Here is a 19,515-nt window from a genome sequence, read left to right on the forward strand (position 1 = left end):
TTGGTTGACCAATGTACCAAATCAATGTGATCTTTATTTGCCGTTTAAAAAGGCTTTTTGAAATTTGCTTTTCAGAAAAACAAAAGCAAAAATTTCATTGTGATGCGTCGGTTAACGAAACACAGAACCACTGCAGAAATCATTTGCAGCCGTGATCTTGTTAGTACAGGAAGTGAAGCATGGTATTGGTTAATCTCAGCAGTAAGGATTGAAGTGAAGAACATCACCACGACGCACTCCTCTCTTGCTACGTTATACCTGCTCGTCATTGCTCATGGCACTCCATGGTAAGTCTTCAAGGTTACGAGGGACCTTTGAGCGGTTGTCATGGCGAGTCCAGCTTCTTCTCCTTCCTCGACAATTTGGTGAGCTGGTAACACTGGGCACCAAATCAGAGGTGGTGTCACTGCAGCTTGCCAGGTCACTGTTTGGAAACTGAACAACAAAAAAAGGCCAAGATATTGTTTCATAAACTCCTCAACCCGCACCTCACCAAACCAATGTGCCAAGCAAGGTCCTCCCATAAATTGTGGAAACACACATTCGAGAGGAGTGTTGAGAGCTTTCAAGAAAGTACAGTAAACCCTCCAATATCATGGGGGTTAGGTTCCTGGAAAAATACCACGGCAGTTAACCGCGATTGTGGAAACCAAGGGTCAATGGGAAGAGGGGAGGGGAGGGAGGGGGGGGTCGGTTCCAGAACTTGTAAACATTTAAAAATACAATAAATAAGGCAAATCAAACAAAATACGAGCTTTACCTTTTAAATTTATACCTAAACAGAAAGGTGGGTGAGGGTAAACATTACGAACTCGTTCGTACTGTCAGGTCAGGTATGGGAGCATGCGCTGGAGCAGCGTGTCAGTGCGTCCACTTTCTGCAGGTACTCCAGGGGCCTCCGTCTGGTCATCCCCCAGGCAGATGCCTGGCCTATCCCCATCTACTTGAGATGCTGATCAACCAACTGCAACTACGAGGCACGTGGTCGGCCATTTGTCCTCCTCCACTCACAAGGCTCCCTCACTGAGAGAATCTGGTGAGCAGAATCAGCGCCAGGAAAACGAGTCATGTCCATACAGCCGCAGCTGACGCTCACGGACTATGCAAGAAATAAATATCACTTGAGTCTCTCAGCCGCCGCTCGTTGGACACAAAGTCCAACCAGCGATAGCCAAGGACTCTCCGAAGAGACCTGGTACCAAAGGAATTAAATTGCCATCTCAGATCCCTGGTCAGAGTCCAAGTCTCACATCCGTAGAGCAAGACTGGAAGCACCAAGGACCTGAAGACTCGGAGTTCCATCCTCCTGCACAGGTACCGGCAGCGTCACATCCCATGATCCAGTGAATCCATGACTCCTTAGGCCGGACCCAGACGTCCAATGACCTCTGGCTCACAGCCGCAGAGACATGAATATTACTGCCAAGTGAATCTCTCCTGGACCTCAACATCTTCACCACAAACAGCCCCAGACAAGGTGGCAGCATCCAAGATGTCAATGAAAGCTTGGATCTTAGTTTTGAACCAGGAAATCCATAATCCCAGTAGCACAGACTCCTCATTCAGCACCTCGAGGGCCCCAAAAGGATATCTAAAGTCTCCGCAAAGATGACTGCATAATCTGCAAAATCAAGGTCACTGATCTTGACATTCCCAAACGATGCACCGCAGCTTGATCTCTCTGACATCCTCCCTCAAATCCAGTCCATACAAGTGCTGAAAAGTGTGATAGCCAGTGCACACCACTGATGAACTCCAGTAACAACTGGAAAATCTATCAATAATGGTATCACCACATCTCACAGCACTCTCAGTACCAGAGTATAGTTCAGACATCAGATCGATCAGTTTTGGTGGCACCCCACGAAGACCAAGAATCCTCCAGAAGGCATCCCGATTCACTGAATCGAACGCTTTGCAGAGATCAACATAGACTGCAAGCAGCCCCTGCCGAAACTCTCGTCTGCATTCAGTGAGGACCGGAAGAGCAAGGATATGGTCAATCGTTAACTTCTTTGGTGTAAAACCTGACTGCTCAGGACACTGGTGCTCAGGCAGATGGTGGCGAACCATCTCAAGAATTATCCGAGCAAAGTCTTGCCTGGCACTGAGAGCAGCATCACCCCTCGGTAGTCACTGCAGTCCTGGCGATCACCCTTCCCTTTCCAGAGAGGGACAACAAGGCCCCTCTTCCAGTCAGTTGGGACGATGCCTGTGTTCCAGGCAGAGCACAGAACTGCATGCAACGACAAGAGTACAGCAGCTCCACCAGCCTTGAGAAGTTCAGCATGGATGCCACAGATCCCAGGATCTTTACCTCCATTTCAACCGGTTCACAGCAGCCTGTGTTTCCACAAACGAAGAAAGATCACAGTTGATTGGAAGTTCAACAAGTGAAAGCAACACCCCTGACATACAACTCAGAAATAGACTAACATCCAACTTCATACTGTACTCTGCCAAAAATAGAAAAGGGGGGGGGGGGAGAAGGTGGACGTTACAAAGATGTGAATGTAGAACTTGTGATGGCTGTTGGATCATCGGGAGGATGACAAAGTAGTCTGCTACATTGCCACAGAAGGGTAAAATGATACTTAGCCATCATGATCCAGAGCAGATCTTCCCTGTTTGGACAGGAAGGTACTTTTCTAAGAGAATCCCATCTCTGCGGTGTTAAAAACCCGCTCCAGGTTAAATCCCTTCGCTTTGATCCATGAGCAGTGGTTCAACTGCAGCCTTCGGTCCCTGGTGCCTCGTGGAAACGATTACTCCCGTACATGGGTCTGCAGTCATTTTTTTTCTTTTGATCCTCGATCCAAACATCAAGTGCTTTTTCCGTCCTTTCAATATGAGGATCACGGGACTGGAATGAGACGTTTGCGCCTTGCTTGCAGGAACCCTTGCACGGATATCTGGCTCACGTTTCCACATAGTTGATCAATTGATCCGGTAATGGCGGCCCACAGATGCTGCATTTTCACTTCTTGCCAACCAATCTAACAACTCAATTTCTTCGCACAATGTCATAACCTTTATCTGCCTTTGGCACGATTAAATTTTGTCCATCGTTTTACATTTGGGCGCCATTATCAACTGTTGGGTGTCTACTAGATGTTGTAGATCTACTATTACAGGATCTCTATAATTTCCTGTTTGATGACGATTCATCATTAAATTCAGCTTCGTTCCCGAAAGCTATCCGATTACTACAGTTAACGGTGCGCGAGATACAAGAAAAGGCTCGTAACAAGAGTTAATCAATCATACATACGGACGCAAACAACTCATCTCAGCTCAACTCAAAAACCACGATAACAAAATCAGAACACAATAGGTTGCCCGTGATTGGTAGAAACCCACAATATTTGAGGGGTTACTGCATATTATATTATTAAATCAACCAATTGGAGCACACTCTGAGGAACTGCATCATGCTGCAGCACCAAATCAAAGTTAAATACGACATGGCCAAACACAATATGACATGTTGTACTGCAGTGGACGCCACACACTTGCCTGCCATTCAAATTCACTGTCGGACCAGTCAAAAAAAGATGAGACGTCACTGCAGACACTTCCCTCTCCAAAAAGGTCAAAGGTGATAGCCTGGAGCTCATCCTGCAGAGAGAGTCTGTCCTCCGGCTCCGCATCACCAAGAGAAACAGACGATAACAACTCCTCGCTGCATTCAGAACTAGCAACACTTGCATCGCACGAGGCAGCCTGCCGTACCCTGTACAAATAAACAAATAAAAATTAAACATGCTTCAATTTCCAATTAAACAATTTAAAGGACTCTTACAACCTCATGAAGCTTATCCATTAAATATTGTTACGAATTTGGAATTCAATTGCACACAACATACAGGTTCCCTTAGTCAGTGTGATGAATTGAAGGACGTGACGCGTGATCACATGTCGCGCGGCTCACGCACGGGATAGATAAAGCCGAGATTCCGTGCGGTCGGGGGGGATTGTCCCTGGGGCATTGTCATTTACGGCGGCGGTCCACTTGGTGCTCGTTAAATGGTAAGAATTGAGAGTATACCGGACTCCGTGCTAATTGCTGATTTATTTTGCGGTGATCTACTGCACATGTATACATTGCTACATTTGTACTCCTTGCTGCACATGTATACATTGCTACATTTGTACTCCTTGCTGCACCTGTATCCCCTGATGTGCCCGTAGAAGCGGCTTCAATCAAGTGAAATAAAGCCTACACTCTGAATGTTCTTCCCTCGCTTTCATTTCAATTTATTTCACTTGATCCCTTCGGCTCCCTCAACCGACGATGGACAAGATCTACAAACCGGAGAGGTTCGACGCAGACCCAAACGCGACTGACTCGGAAATGAAATGGTCGCATTGGTTCCGTTCCTTCTCACACTATCTGACCATTATTGAAGAGGGAGCCGACAAATTGGCCGCCCTTGTGAATCATGTCTCGCCCAGTGTATTCAGGCTCTTCTCGGAGTGTGACACCGACGATGCAACGATCGACGTGCTGCAGGCGCTCTACGTGAAGCGCAAGAACGAGGTGTACATACGACATCTTCTCAACACATGCAGGCAAGCAGCCGGGGAGACAATAGATCAGTTCCTGCAAGCTCTGAGGCAGTTGGGAAAAGATTGCAGTTTCCGGGCCGTAACCGCCGAGGAACACCGAGATGAAGCGACCAGAGAGGCGTTCATCCAAGGGCTCAGGTCAGCCCCCATATGGCAACGCTTACTGGAGAAAGCGCAACCCACTCTTGAAATGGTAGCTGACCAGGCTCGAGCAATGGATACGGCTCAGCAGCAATCTGAGTCATATGGGACACCGATGCTGCTAATGAACGCTGCTACGGCGGAAACTCAAGGAACCCCCCAGGGCACCTCCGACACTGAGGATGGAGCTAAACCCGAGGAATCGGATACCCAGACCTCGTCAAACTCCTCAGCCACTACTTCGGTTGGTAAATGCTTCTTTTGTGGGTACAAAAGACACCTCCGCAACAAATGCCCCGCCAGGGATGCCACATGCATGAATTGTGACAAGAAAGGGCATTATGCCAGGTATGCAAATCTACTCTTAGAAGAAATAAACCCACTTATGCGGCTCTCTACTCACAAAAGAAACTAACAGCGGCTTCACCGGGGAATCTATCCAAAGTTATCATCAACGTACGAATTAACGGGCATATGGCTGAGGCTCTGATTGATACCGGTAGCTCTGAAAGTTTCGTCAACAGCTCGCTAGTGAAGGGCAGGAAATGGAAGATCCACCCGACAGACAATACGGTATGCATGGCCTCCACATCACTACAGTCCCGCGTACGAGGGTACTGCAATGTTGAATTGGACGTAAAAGGGTGCACGCATCGGGATGTAAGGGTACTGGTGCTTCGTGATTTATGCGCAAACGTAATTCTGGGTCATAATGTCCTCAAGCAGCACGCGAGCGTCGAAATACCCTTTGGAGGAAGCAAACCTCATCTAATTCTAAATGCTCTGACCACCGCAGAGGTATCGTCCCCCCAGCTGTTTGCTAACTTGTCGCCGGACTGTAAACCGATAGCGATCAAATCACGACGATATACCACTGCCGATATGAACTTCATCACTTCTGAGACCAAGCGATTACTGGAAGAAGGTATTATAGAACCGAGCGATTCGCCATGGCGCGCGCAGGTGTTGGTGACCAGCAGCCAGAACCATAAGAAAGGAATGGTTGTCGATTACTCTCAAACGGTCAATCGCTTCACCCAACTCGATGCCTACCCATTTCCGCGCATAGACGAGATGGTCGAACGCGTGGCCAATTATAAAATATTCAGCACCATCGATTTGCGAAGCGCCTATCATCAAATTCCCATCCGAGAGGAAGACAAACCTTACACCGCGTTCCAGGCAGGTAGACGCCTCTATCAATTCAGGAGGATTCCGTTTGGTGTCACCAATGGAGTAGCTTGCTTCCAACGAGTTTTGGACGACATCATCTCGGATGAAAACCTCAAAGACACTTTTGTTTACGTGGACAATGTCACGGTGTGCGGTAAAGATTGGGGGGAACATGATATGAATCTGGACAGATTCTTGAGCATTGCTAGAAAATATAATCTGACCCTCAACTACGAGAAATGCGTATTCTCGGCAAGGTCAATTAATCTTCTCGGCTACACAATAGCAGACGGCACGATTAAGCCCGATCCTGGACGATTGCGCCCACTCCGTGAGCTACCCCCACCTCAGGACCTGCAGACAATGCGGCGGGTGATCGGAATGTTCGATTACCACGCGAGATGGATCCCCCAATACTCTGAAAAAATACATCCCCTAGTGCATTGCAAAAACTTCCCACCAGATGCCGCTGTTGTAAAAGCTTTCCACAGTCTCAAAGATGATAATCAGTAATTCCGTAGTATTATCGATCGACAGCTCGGTGCCCTTCGTGGTGGAAACGGATCCTTCCGATCACGCGATCGCTGCGACGCTCAATCAGTCCGGCCGACCCGTCGCGTTCTTCTCGAGAACGCTCTCTGGAAGCGAGCAGAGACACTCAGCAATAGAGAAGGAAGCGTACGCTATTGTCGAAGCCCTGCGTAAATGGAGACATTATTTACTGGGCAACCACTTCACACTCGTTACGGACCAGCGATCCGTTGCATTCATGTTTGATGGGAAAAATAACGGGAAAATTAAGAATGAGAAAATAATGAGATAGCGGATAGATCTAGCTTGCTATAGTTACGACATTGTTTACCGGCCCGGGAGGGAAAACCCTGCTGCAGACACCTTCTCTCGGGTCTACTGTTCGGCGACAATCAGTCGGGCTTTGCAAGACCTCCATAAGTCTCTGTGCCACCCAGGAGTAACCAGAATGGCACATTTCGTGCGCAGACAAAACCTTCCCTATTCTATCGAAGATATTAAACAAATGAATGCTTCATGCCCTGTTTGTGCTGAACTAAAACCCAGATTCTATGGCGCGGCATCTGGCAGGTTGATCAAGGCCATTTCACCCTTCGAGAGACTAAATATCGACTTCAAAGGGCCCCTGCTGACCGAGACAGACAACAGATACATATTCACTGTTGTTGATGAATACTCAAGGTTCCCTTTCACATTTCCATGCTCGGATATGACCTCGGGCACTGTCGTGAAATGTCTGTCTGACCTCTTCGCTATGTTTGGGAAACCTTCGTACATACATTCAGACAGAGGGCCGTGTTTCATGTCGGCCGGGCTAAAACAGTTCCTATTTGAGCACGGCATAGCAACTAGTCGAACGACGGGTTACAACCCACAGGGTAATGGGCAGGTGGAACGATATAATGGAATCATTTGGAAAGCCGCAACTCTGGTGCTGAAATTGAGAGGGCTGGGGCCCGAGTGGTGGGAGGTTACCCTTCTCGACTTTCTGAATTCCATACGCTCTTTGCTCTGTGCGTCCACCAATGCTACTCCTCACGAACGAATGTTTACTCACCAACGACGTTATGTTGACGGCCAAACGGCGCGCAACTGGCTAATCTATCCCGGAACAGTGTTCATGAAACGCCTGGTACGACAAAGCAAGTATGAACCCATGGTGGAGGAGGTCGAACTCATCGATGCTAATCCAGAGTATGCTCATGTCAGACTTCCTGATGGCAGGGAGACCACTGTGTCGGTTCGCCATTTGGCTCCCTCAGGTACACGACCATCTGGCACTCCTCCCTCTGACATTCCCTCCCCAGGTATTTCCCCCCCAGGAACTCCACCCGGGAATGGTGGCGACGGAGCTGCCGCGTTCCACCCGAGAGCGATCGAGGAGTCATCCCCGGCAAGAGTCGAGGCTCCCCAAGAGGATCGGAAGCCTCCCTCACCTCAAGTGAAACCGCCATTTACTCCCGGAGAGGTCGACGGATAAAACCCCCTCGCCGACTCGATCTGTAAAGGGGATTATCGGCATCCTCGATGCTCATGCTCCTATATGCTCATTATATCATATATCGATGCTCATTACCATGCTCCTACAACTCAAAATAATCCTCACTGCTTGGAATGTTTGCTTCTGTAGTTTAAATAGTTCGCGCTGCTTGAAATGTATACTCCTATAGCGCTGAAGTAATCATGGCGCGTTATTTGGGCCTCGAGTTACATTTTAAAGACGGGGAGAATGTGATGAATTGAAGGACGTGACGCGTGATCACATGTCGCGCGGCTCACGCACGGGATAGATAAAGCCGAGATTCCGTGCGGTCGGGGGGGATTGTCCCTGGGGCATTGTCATTTACGGCGGTGGTCCACTTGGTGCTCGTTGAATGGTAAGAATTGAGAGTATACCGGACTCCGTGCTAATTGCTGATTTATTTTGCGGTGATCTACTGCACATGTATACATTGCTACATTTGTACTCCTTGCTGCACCTGTATCCCCTGATGTGCCCGTAGAAGCGGCTTCAATCAAGTGAAATAAAGCCTACACTCTGAAGGTTCTTCCCTCGCTTTCATATCAGTCAGCTATGTCGATAAGTGCATGTTCCCTAGATAGCTCACCTTCCATTGTTTAAATGTTTTGAAATCGATTAGATGCGCTGCGGATCGATTTATTGGTTAGGGAGCGAACAATGGAGACGTCCCTCCCCCCTCTTCTGCGAAGAGGAAGAAGAACCCTGCGGTGACGTCAACAACTCCCTCCCACCCGTGGTTGAGCGGGGGGTGGATCACGAGGGCACGAGTCACGCCGGGTGCGGGGGAGGGGGTGCAAAGGAAAAGAGGATATCTTTTCTTTGTTCGAAGAGTCCCGTGGGAGTCCCGTGGTAGGGCTGAGTTCGTGGGAGTTAGAAAACCATTGGTTTGCCGTAATAGGGGGACATTTGGACCGACGGTTCTCGGCGATTTCGCCGCTCGGAATCGTGCACGGACAAGTTCGCCTCGGCGGTTTGTTCCGTACGAGTTCCGTCGAGGGTGGAACACCCCGGTAGTTGGATCACGTGGGTATTTAGGTACATTGAAGATTGGCACTCGACCTTACCCCACGTGATCTGCCGATTGGCGTATTTCGGTTCTTGTACAAGGACCCGTCACTTGGAGTTATCCGTGCGGCGATCTATATTCCGGGCGATCGGTCGGGCCGACTCGACTTGCGGCTCCGTTCAGAGCGGCCGGTTGGCGGCCGACCCCGGCCAGTAACAATATGGATGTTGACATTACGAGACATCAATGGAATAACACAAGATAATTCGGATATTTGCAAACAATTATGAGATGTGATCATGGGACCATAGCATCATGAAAGAAGACCTCAAATGAGAACGCCAAAACCAACTTTACTTTTTTTTTAATTCAAGAGAATGAATTTGTAATTGTTTGTCTTGCAAACACAATGCACTTTATATTGCATTCTTACTTCCATTCCCAGAGAATAGCAAAACCACTTGATCAACCTCAAACTCCATTTGAAAAAAATGGTAAAGGAACCAGATACACATGTCCACAAAAGAAGGAATTGAGACCCACCCTTTTTGTAAGCACAATGTTATCCCATCCAACTCTCACAACTCCAAACTCTCCCTAACCCTCACTTCCCTTCCCTTTTTTACTGCTATTCTCCCTCAATAGTCAGTACATAATGATATATTGTTGCGAATCTGGAAGCCATGAGCACACAACATACAGGTCCTAAAGAGCAGTTATATCGGTAAGTATGTGTTTTATAGATAGCTTCCTTTCCCTTGTCTAATGGGTAAATAAATGTTCATGTGCTGTGAGTTACTTTTGATAGTTAGGATTTCCTTTTATTTGTAACACCACCAGCAATGACTGCAACAACGACAGCAACGGATTACTACGGCTCTGCAGAGAACAACAACCCTCTGCTCCCGGATTCTCCGCGCGCTCAATGGGGGAGGGGTAATGCCCCCACCCACCGATGCGCTGGGCAGTGCACCGAGTGGGGGAGGGGTCGAGCCACGCCAGAGCGCATAAAAAAGGGAGTCAGTCAATCTGTCTGGGCTGGTCTTGGTCGTAGTTTTCTTCCTACTCCTCACGATCGAGAGACGCCAGTCCGCGACAAGGACCACAAGGGTTGGGCGCCATGCCTCTCTCTGCGAACGGGCGAGCTTGAGGGACACCATCCCCCCGCAAGAACAGCAAGGGTCACTTGCCGGTGTCTGGGTTCGGCTCGCCTCTCGCTGGTGCCCGGGTCGACACGAAGACCACACGAGGTGGACAGGTCCGAGATAGACCCTGGTCTTCAGCTCGTCCTATCCCTCCGAGCTGAAGGCCTCAATAAAGGCTGTAGCCACCACTTCTTTGGGTGTGTGCGTATGTGTGTTTGTATGTGTGTTTGTGGCACCAGTCAACCAAGTAGTGAATTGCACAAGTGCTTTTTGCCTGTATATACATGCATTTATTAATATTCGGTTAAGCTTTGCCCTTATGTGCTCCCCTCATCCCCCATTGAAAATAAACATCCCCATTTGCGAAATGTTTCAGCTCGTTCATGTCTATTTCTTCATTGGCTTCGCGTACTGAGTGCTGGAAAATTAGCCAGGCCGTTGCCGTTGTAACGGGATATTTGGGACCGACGGATCTCGGCGATCAAACCGCTCGGATCGCACACGGAACGGGTACGCTAAGCGGCTTGTTCCATACGGGAGCCATCGAGGGTGAATTTCCCCGGTAGGTTGGACCACGTGGGTATTTAGGTAAATTGAAATTGGCAATCGACCCTACCCCACGTGGTCTGTCTATTGGCAAACTTCTGTCCAATAAGGGTCCCGTACTTTTTCCGAAAAGGTACGATCTAAATTCCGGGCGATCGGTCAAGCCGACTCTGCAGCTCCATCTAGTGGTCTTGCTCGCGGCCGACGCCCAACCCCACAACAATAGAACCGTGGCTTCGACATTCGTGCATTTGCATTATTTTTTATATATACTGTACATATATATATTTTTTTTTTAACACTTCGGTGTCTAAATGTTTTAAATGTGTTAAATTTTTTAAACACAATATTTTATATGTATGTATATGTATGTATGTATATGTATGTATGTATGTATGTATGTATGTATGTATGTATGTATGTATGTATGTATGTATGTATGTATGTATGTATGTATGTATGTATGTATGTATGTATGTATGTATGTATGTATGTATGTATGTATGTATGTATGTATGTATGTATGTATGTATGTATGTATGTATGTATGTATGTATGTATGTATGTATATATATATATATATATATATATATATATATATATATATATATATATATATATATATATATATATATATTGTTATGCCTGGTGTTGGCTTAATGGTTAGGGTAGTGGGCTTGGGATCCTAGGGTCCTGAGTTCAAATCCCGCTCAGCTGTTGAATTAACACCAGGTGGGGTTGACTCTGCCTGTCATCCTTCCGAGGTCGGCAAAATAAGTGCCAGCATGCTGGTATACTGTGTCGGAGTGGCGACCCGTCCAGGATTGTTTCCAATAGCCAAGGAGACTGCTTTGGCGGCACCAACGCTCTGCACAGAGTATGGTCCTAATGGATGGATGGATATATATTGTTACGGATTTCAGAATCTGGTCTGATGAATGCATCCACACATCCAGGTCCTAAGACAGTTATTTCCATAAATGCCTGTTCAGATTAGCCCCATCCCCATACCATGTCGAATGGGATCTTAAATGTGATGCGTTGAGAAGGGTAAAGGATAGATCCCCTCTCTTTTGGGAAGCTTTTTTTCTTTACGAGAGACACGTTCACACACATTCCTTTCACGAGCTCTGAAGCCCACCCTTATTATTTTTCCTCAGCAACATTCTTTCATGAGCTCTGAAGCCCGCCCTCATTTTTCCTCAGCAGCATTCCTTCGCGAGCTCCGACACCCGCCATTTTTGAGAGCGCACGGGTCGTCATGGTATCCGTGCCCCAGTGGGGTGGGGTGAGCTTGGGGCGGACGGCACCCCACGGAGACGGCCTGGGAATATAAAAACGAGCGAGAGAAAGCGTGAGACATTCTGTGAGGAGAGATTCTGAGGTATAAAAAAAAACGAGTGAAAGAGGGGCGTTCTGAGAGGAGAGGGATGTTCTGAGAGGAGAGGGATGTTCTGAGAGGAGAGGGATGTTCTGAGAGGAGAGGGATGTTCTGAGAGGAGAGGGACGTTCTGAGATATAAAAAAAGTGAGGAAACAGCGAAAAAGGGACGTTCTGAGAGGAAAGAGATGTTCTGAGGAGAAAAAGTGGAGAGGAAAAGCGAAAGGAGAGAGGAAAAAGCAAAGGGTGAGAGACGCGACCAAGAAGCGAGTGTCTGACCAGCCCCGACGAGACAATTCGCCCTTCTGAGTGCTTCGGCAAGCGAGCGTGTGGTGCGCGTGTGGGTGTGAGCGGTGCCGCCAACAAGTGAGGCACGGGTCGATCACCGGCGGCACGAGGGTCTAAACCCACAACGTACTTTATCGGTGCCCTCCAGACGTAGACTGGCGTTCAAGGCTGCCCCGCGAGAGGGTGCACGGCAAAGCTGGGTGCTGGCGACGGACGTGACACGCACGCACGCATTTTCAGGACGTTTTCGCTTCACGAGACGATTCTCCCCCTCCCCTCCCCCTGAATGATCTGCTGGGTACCCTTGTCTGCGTTTAGCGGCAAGTCAACCCCCAATAAGCATCTGCTCTTTGTCTCTTTCCTGGCATTTTGATTGATTTTGCTCTGAAATTCATATTTACCTCAGCAAATAAAAAGTTTTTTATTTATTTATTTTATTATTAATAAATTATTTGTCGATTTCCAACCTGTCCGTGTTTGTCCTTTCCTTCCATTCGTCTAGCATTGTTCGAACCGAGATAGACTGGGAGGTAATTACCACAGATTTTACCAAAAATATTGTCGGCATGCACCAGCGGTTAAAACGCTTGGCCGCCCTAATTAAAATCTAATCAGATAACATTGGTGCTTTGCAGAGGGCGCGCTCCCCCCTCAGGTAACCACGTGACCTACAGTTAAACGGAATAATTAGACGGTGGACACTGGAACTCGTGGTTGACGGGGTGGCGTTCGTGGTTTTAAAACAACCCACTGTACCACAACGTTAATTATATATATATATACTGTGCAGCCTGGTGTTGGCGCAGTGGTTAGGGCAGTGGCTTAGGACCCAATAGGTGCTGAGTTCAAGCCCCGCTGGACCACTGAATTAATACACCAGGGGGTTGACTGAGCCTGTCATCCTTCCGAGGTCGGCGAAATGAGTACCAGTGAACTGGGCCGGTGTATGCCCCGGTTAAAATAGGTGTACCATATCCCTGTGTCGTAAGAGGCGACCAGGGTTGCGTCAGGAAGGGCATCCGGCGTAAAACATGTGCCAAATCACGATGCGGATCATACGGATGATCCGCTGTGGCGACCCCTAAAGGGGAGCAGCCGAAAGAAGAAGAAGAAGAAGATATATATATACTGTGTCCTTTTCTTCTGACAAAGTGGAGAGCTTGCTTTCAAACCTCGACTGAGATTCTGCAACCGGTCCAGACGGCATCAGCCCATGTGTCCTAAAAACCTGTACCTCTGCTCTTGCTCTCCTATCTTCACTCTGTTTTATTCACCCTCTCATCTGTTCAAGGTCATCTGCCATCTGCTTGGAAATCAGCAAACATTACTGCTCTGCATAAAAAAGGTGCAAAAACAGATCCCTGCAACAACAGACCAATCAGCCTTCTCCCAATCAACAGCAAGGTTATGGAATCCATCATCGCTTCAGACATCAAAATCCTTCCTCTTCTCCAATGACTTGATTTCCGATCATCAATTTGGTTTCAGACCAGGTCACTCTACCCTGGATAGACTGCTTCTGCTCCCCCAACAATGGATGGAGGTCCTCAATGCCAGACATGAAATCAAAGCCATATCACAAGAAATATCGCGTGCTTTTGACATGGTCTGGCACCCTGCCCTGCTCACCAAACTCTTCCAATGGTATCCAATGCCATCTCCACTCATGGCTCGCAAACTTCCTCTCCTTCCGCAGCCAACATATGGCCCTAAATGGAGTTCTCTCATCCCCTCTTTCTGTCCAGGATGGAGTTCCTCAAGGCAGTGTTCTGGGCCCTGTTCTTTTTCTGGGTTTCATCAATGATCTCTCTGACTCTCTGGAAAATCCTCTTTATCGCTTTGCTGATGACTCCGACCTCTGCCGTACCATCTGTCATCCCTCAGGGAAGCAGCAGCTTCTTCACTCTCTGCAGATCTGGATAAAAATCACAAACTGATCGAAAACGTGGAACATGTTTTTCAACCCTGACACATCCCACACTCTCACTATGTCTCTCCGAAAGGACCATCTGGAACCCCCCCCACCCCCAATCTACTTTCTCAACAATCCTTTGGAAGAAGTCCTTTCATTCAAACTTCTGGGTCTCACCATCTGCCATGCTCTTTCCTGGGAAAGCCACATTTCCAACCTGGCCTCCAAAGCCAGTCACTAACTGGGAATCCTCCGTCATGCAAAGTCCTTCCTCGGCCCACCTGAGCTCCTGACCACATACAAAGCTTTTGGCCACAGCCTGATGGAGTACTGCTCTCCCCATTGGCTGGTGCTCCTGCCTCTCACCTTTTCTCAGCTTCATGCTGTGGAAACCAAGGCATTTAGGATCAATGGTATCTCCCGCGATGAGGCTGTCCTTGGGTCTCTCACTCTCACCGCAGGCAGGTCGGTGGTCTTTCTGTTGTCTACCTTCTCCTCTCCGGTCTCACCACCCCTCCCCTGCTTTGACTGCGATATGTCCCCCCCCCCCCATATTTCTGCAGGGCACTCAAGGTCCACCAGTAACCCACTTCTGGTAAAACTACCAAAATCACAAATCGCTGCTCACCTTCACTCTTTCATTCCTCTTTGTTCCTACCTTTGGAATAAACTCCCTCACTCTCTTCAATCCCATTCTTCCCTTCAGGCCTTCAAAACAGCAGTTCACCACCACCTCTTATCTTCCCCCATCCAAATCCTTGATCTTTTCTATCCCCGTTAATCCACCTCAAACCCACCTCCTTCAAATTCCCTGCTTTCCTTCCTGAAACTCCCTATAATGTCCATCTTGTATACCCCGTGTTTCCCGCCCCATCCCTCCCCCTTCCATAGATCTCCTAATATCTCTGTTCCCACTGTTTTGTCCTTCCCTCTCCCACCCCTCCCCCCCTTGCTGTACGTTGTGTGTTAGTTCTCAGACAAGCCTCGACAATGTATACAAAAAAATAAAATAAAAGGACAGCAGTTCAGGAATGGAACCCAGTTCACACACAGAAGCACAATCTCTCACGCAGCCCAGTTAATCAAGTACATTGTGATGAATCTAAATTCAACTGGAATGGAACTCGGTAGAGCATACACCTACGCTAAGCTAAACAAACAGTTTACGTTTTGTATCCCACCGAGAGACCAGATCTGCATCAGGACCTGAACTAAAATATAATCGGATTGTTCTCATCACCACCTCAACTCATACATGCCTGGTGTTGGCTTAATGGTTTGGGTGGTGGGCTTGGGATCCAAGGGTCTCCAGTTCAAATCCCGCTTGGCCATCATATTAATACCAGGTGGGGTTGACTCAGCCTGTCATCCTTCTGAGGTCGGCAAAATGAGTACTAGCTTGCTGGGATAATTGAGTCATTCGAGCATCATGTTGGAGTGACAACTGATCCAGGATTATGCCGAATTGCCCAGGAGACTGCTTCGGCAAGAGCCAACGCTCTGTACAGAGTATGGTCCAAAATGGATAGATGGATGGACTCAAGTAGTCCACCTAGTTTTGTCACAACTTCTTGAGATATCGTGCTGCACATCATTTTTGGCCCGATCTCTCCATGATGTTCCGCTTTCACTCCTCCCACCCCCGCATTTCTCCAATTCTGATGAAATGCTTTTCTTGGGCTGTTCAAGCATACTCTCCCATCCAGGGTTTCAAGCACGAGTTGCACCAAAATAAAATGCAATCCACATCACTACCCACAATCTTTTCTACCGCCATCAACAAAACACACTTACTTGAAGGTTGCTGCATTGTCTCTGCTAATTTTTCCTGCTGGTTAATTTCCTTGGTTGTGACTGCCGTGTGCCATACTTTCAAGAGGATGCCTTTTTGCCCTTTATTACCACACTCTTCCTTTAAATTAATACCCCCCCCCACCCCCCAACCCAAGAACAAAACAAAACTGATTTTTGAGTACTTATTCTAGCTAGAATGAAGATTGCATACACCCAAATTCCCATCCCAACTTAACAACTTAGCCAAACATCATTGTGTTTCTGCATGCCGAGTAAACACCACATTCTGATAACCAACAATCCCAATAAAATTTTATTCCAGAGGGTTGCCATTTTGGAGTCCATCAATGAGATACTCACCTGCGATGCCTCAAGCCAATCGCTGGACTCCGATCAGGTACAGGAATATTGTGGAAAGCAAGGGTCGTTGAGGCAGATTCCAAAGCATCATAATCACCCGCTATGTTCATAGCCGACCCCAGGTGTTCATCAGACATAATGAACTGCCAGTAGAAGTTGTCTGGCTGTGAGACCCCTTGCCGTCCATCATCAGCTCTGCTGAGCAGCAAGAACATAAACCTTGGTTATGTGGAACATTGAGACGTGGTGAAGCATGTGGAAGCAGCGGCCATGGTACCGTAAGTCGAAGGAAAGACGGGTTTTATGAATCTGTACCAACAAAATGCAGAATAATGGAAAACAAAATATTGCAATCTTACCTCCACACATCATCTGAGCTCAAGTCAGAAAAGGAACAATCGCTCATCTGGGGATCAAACAGGAAAAAAATGTCTCAAAAGACAAGGCAACATCAATTATCACATTTAAATTGTACTCATCAATGTAATGATGCAACAGTATTCGAATAACAGATCCCAGCAGCACCCACGTCATGTGGGTCGAGTCAAGTATTTGCATTCAAAGAGTTATTGCTTCTGAAAGTCAGAATCCATGTTTATATACCTAATAAATTTAATCATCAGTGCGTACGTCTGCCTAACACCAATCACACAAAATGACTGGGCCAATTGCCAAACTTGACCTCGTGATGAACATAGGCTAGTTGGTTTCATCTGTAATAGTGGGGGTTTGGGAGGAAAGGTCAACAAAAATTCTCCATGTAAATGTGTATTGTGTAGCACTACCTGGTGGTGGTCGCCGAGGTTATTACAAGTCAGCTGTGAAGATAACATGTATTTTTGCACTGCACATGTCCCCAGAGGGCGGCAAGGATGCAAAACCAACCTGCTCTAATAAGGGGAGGCATGAGTGGCAATGCTAGGCACCTCTGCCAGAATAATATGCATGTACACACACACACATATATATATATATATATATATATATATATATATATATATATATATATATATATATATATATATACATATACATATATATATAAAAAGTAGTCGTGTCTGTTTGTTTGTCCTCTTATAACTCGAGAATTACGCATCCCAGAGCAAATCTAAAGGCATATTCAGAATCAACATGTCTCAGAGGAACAACAGCACACCTTAGATGTTTTAAAAAAAACCCGAAGAAAACAAATTGTCAATTTTTTTTGGCAGTTTCAATTTTTCTGCTGCAATTGATTGATTTTTCGCGTCGCGACTTTTTTTATTCACAACCTGATCAAAATAAGACTAAGACAGACCAGTGGATGGACAGACCAATGAACGATTACAAAGTTTCTGATGAAAATTTGACTTTCTGATTTTAGATGCCCCGAAAAAGGAAGAGCTCCATTGGTCCCAAGGCAGATGCAGCTTTGCAAAAACACACTAAGAGACAACAAGAGCAGCGGCAAAAAGAGACTGAAGTGGAGCGATGAGCCAGGGTCAATTAACAGGTTCATCGGCAACAACAGCGAAGAGCAAATGAGACAGAGGAAGAGTGATGGAAGACTTGAGGCAATGCGTCACCGCACCGCAGCAGCAGAAGCAGAAGCAGAAGCACGAGCACTGGCCGGGCACAAGACCACAACAATGCCAACAGGGTGGCATTCACGTATGACCCGGCTGACCCAACAACTCATGCAGACATCGGCTGAATGGACCAAGTCTGCACCCACTGCTCTGCTTACAAGTTCAAGGGAGAGACCAAGGGTGTGTGCTGCAGCGATGGCAAGGTTGTCCTTGATTCCTCTCCTGCCCTTCCTCCCTTGCTGAAGGAACTTCTCTCAGGCGAAGGTCCCCTCAGCAAGCACTTCCTTGACAACATTCGGACGTATAATAACAGCTTTGCGATGACGAGCTTCGGGCACAAGGAAGCTGAAGTCCAGGGCTGGAACCCGAGCATCCGGATCCAAGGTCAAGTGTTCCACCGCATTGGCAGCTTGCTCCCGCCTGAAGAGGGCCAACCAATGTTCCTACATGTCTACTTCCTGGACTCACATGCCAAGGAGCTGGCTGCCAGGAACCACAGCGGCCTCAAACCACACATCTTTGAGATGCTCACAAAGTGGTTTCACGAGAATAACCATCTGGTCCGTGATCTCAATACTGCAAGAGAGATCTACTTGCAGAAGGAGGCAACTCTGAAGAGTGCCAGATCATCAGAGAGAACAAGCGACCACAAGGAGAGCACACACGCCGCTACAACACCCAGTCTGCACCAGAAGTCACCATCCTAATGGACAATAAGCCAACAGAACCCAGAGACATTGTCCTCAGACTTCACGACGGAGCACTTAAAAGGATCAGTGAGCTGCATGCATCTTATGATGCACTCCAGTATCCCATAATGTTCCCATATTGAACAGATGGCAACAGCATCCATCTGGTGGCTAAGACTGCTACTTGACAGGATAGACAAAAACTCACACAGCTGCAGTACTTTTACACCACCACATCATGGTGAGAGAGGACAACCACATACTGCAGATGCGACGACTCTTTCAGCAGTTTCTGGTCGATGTCTACTGCAAGATCGAGACAGAGCGACTGGGCTTTATCCGCCAGGAGCAGAAGAACTTGCTTGCTGATAACTATGACAACCTCCGTGACAGCCACATGAGCACTGATGACGAACGCTGACAACGACACAGAAATGTAAAATGTGTCCAAATTAAACATGATATTAAGGATTTGGAAGTTTACTGCACTCAACATACAGGTCATATAGCTGAGTTATATCGATAAGTAAATGTGGATAGATAGCTCCCTTTTCCCTTGTCTCATGGGTAATTCAATGTTCCTGCGCTGTGGAGTTATTTTGAAAGTCAGGTTTTCCCTTTTTTATTTTTACACCAACGATAACTACAACACCAATAAAAACCCTCTGCTCCTGGCATTCTCCACGCACTCGCTGAAATGCGGGTGTGTTCAGAATGCATTCACGAACTGAATTCCATTCCCTAATATGGACATGAATCGACTCGCTTGGGCACTCCAAGAAATGGGATGCGACAGCCCCCACCCAACGATGAGTGAACTGAATTCCATTCCCTAATATGGACATGAATCGGCTCGCATGGGCACTCCAAGAAATGGGATGCGACAGCCCC

The 19,515-nt window shown here is 47.4% G+C and overlaps 1 protein-coding gene across 4 annotated transcripts in view; it reads right to left on the reverse strand.

The window, feature by feature from the left end:
* The window catches only part of FAM199X (family with sequence similarity 199, X-linked), a 35,133-nt gene that overhangs the window by 2,158 nt on the left and 13,460 nt on the right, over window positions 1-19,515 (reverse strand). For 3 of the 4 annotated variants that reach the window (XM_085852597.1, XM_085852596.1, XM_085852598.1), the window contains exons 2-5: window positions 16,727-16,773; window positions 16,368-16,562; window positions 3,517-3,733; window positions 259-435 (exon numbers count right to left, since the gene is read on the reverse strand). In XM_085852597.1, coding sequence (XP_085708723.1) covers window positions 259-435; window positions 3,517-3,733; window positions 16,368-16,562; window positions 16,727-16,773 — 636 coding nt within the window. Of the gene's footprint in view, window positions 1-258; window positions 436-3,516; window positions 3,734-16,367; window positions 16,566-16,726; window positions 16,774-19,515 lie in introns of all 4 variants that reach the window. The other variant, XM_085852594.1, reaches the window with a different exon arrangement.

Source organism: Eptatretus burgeri, chromosome 13 (assembly GCF_056783735.1).
Source record: "Eptatretus burgeri isolate ZD-2024b chromosome 13, Ebu_testis_v1, whole genome shotgun sequence".
Lineage (NCBI taxonomy): Eukaryota > Metazoa > Chordata > Myxini > Myxiniformes > Myxinidae > Eptatretus > Eptatretus burgeri.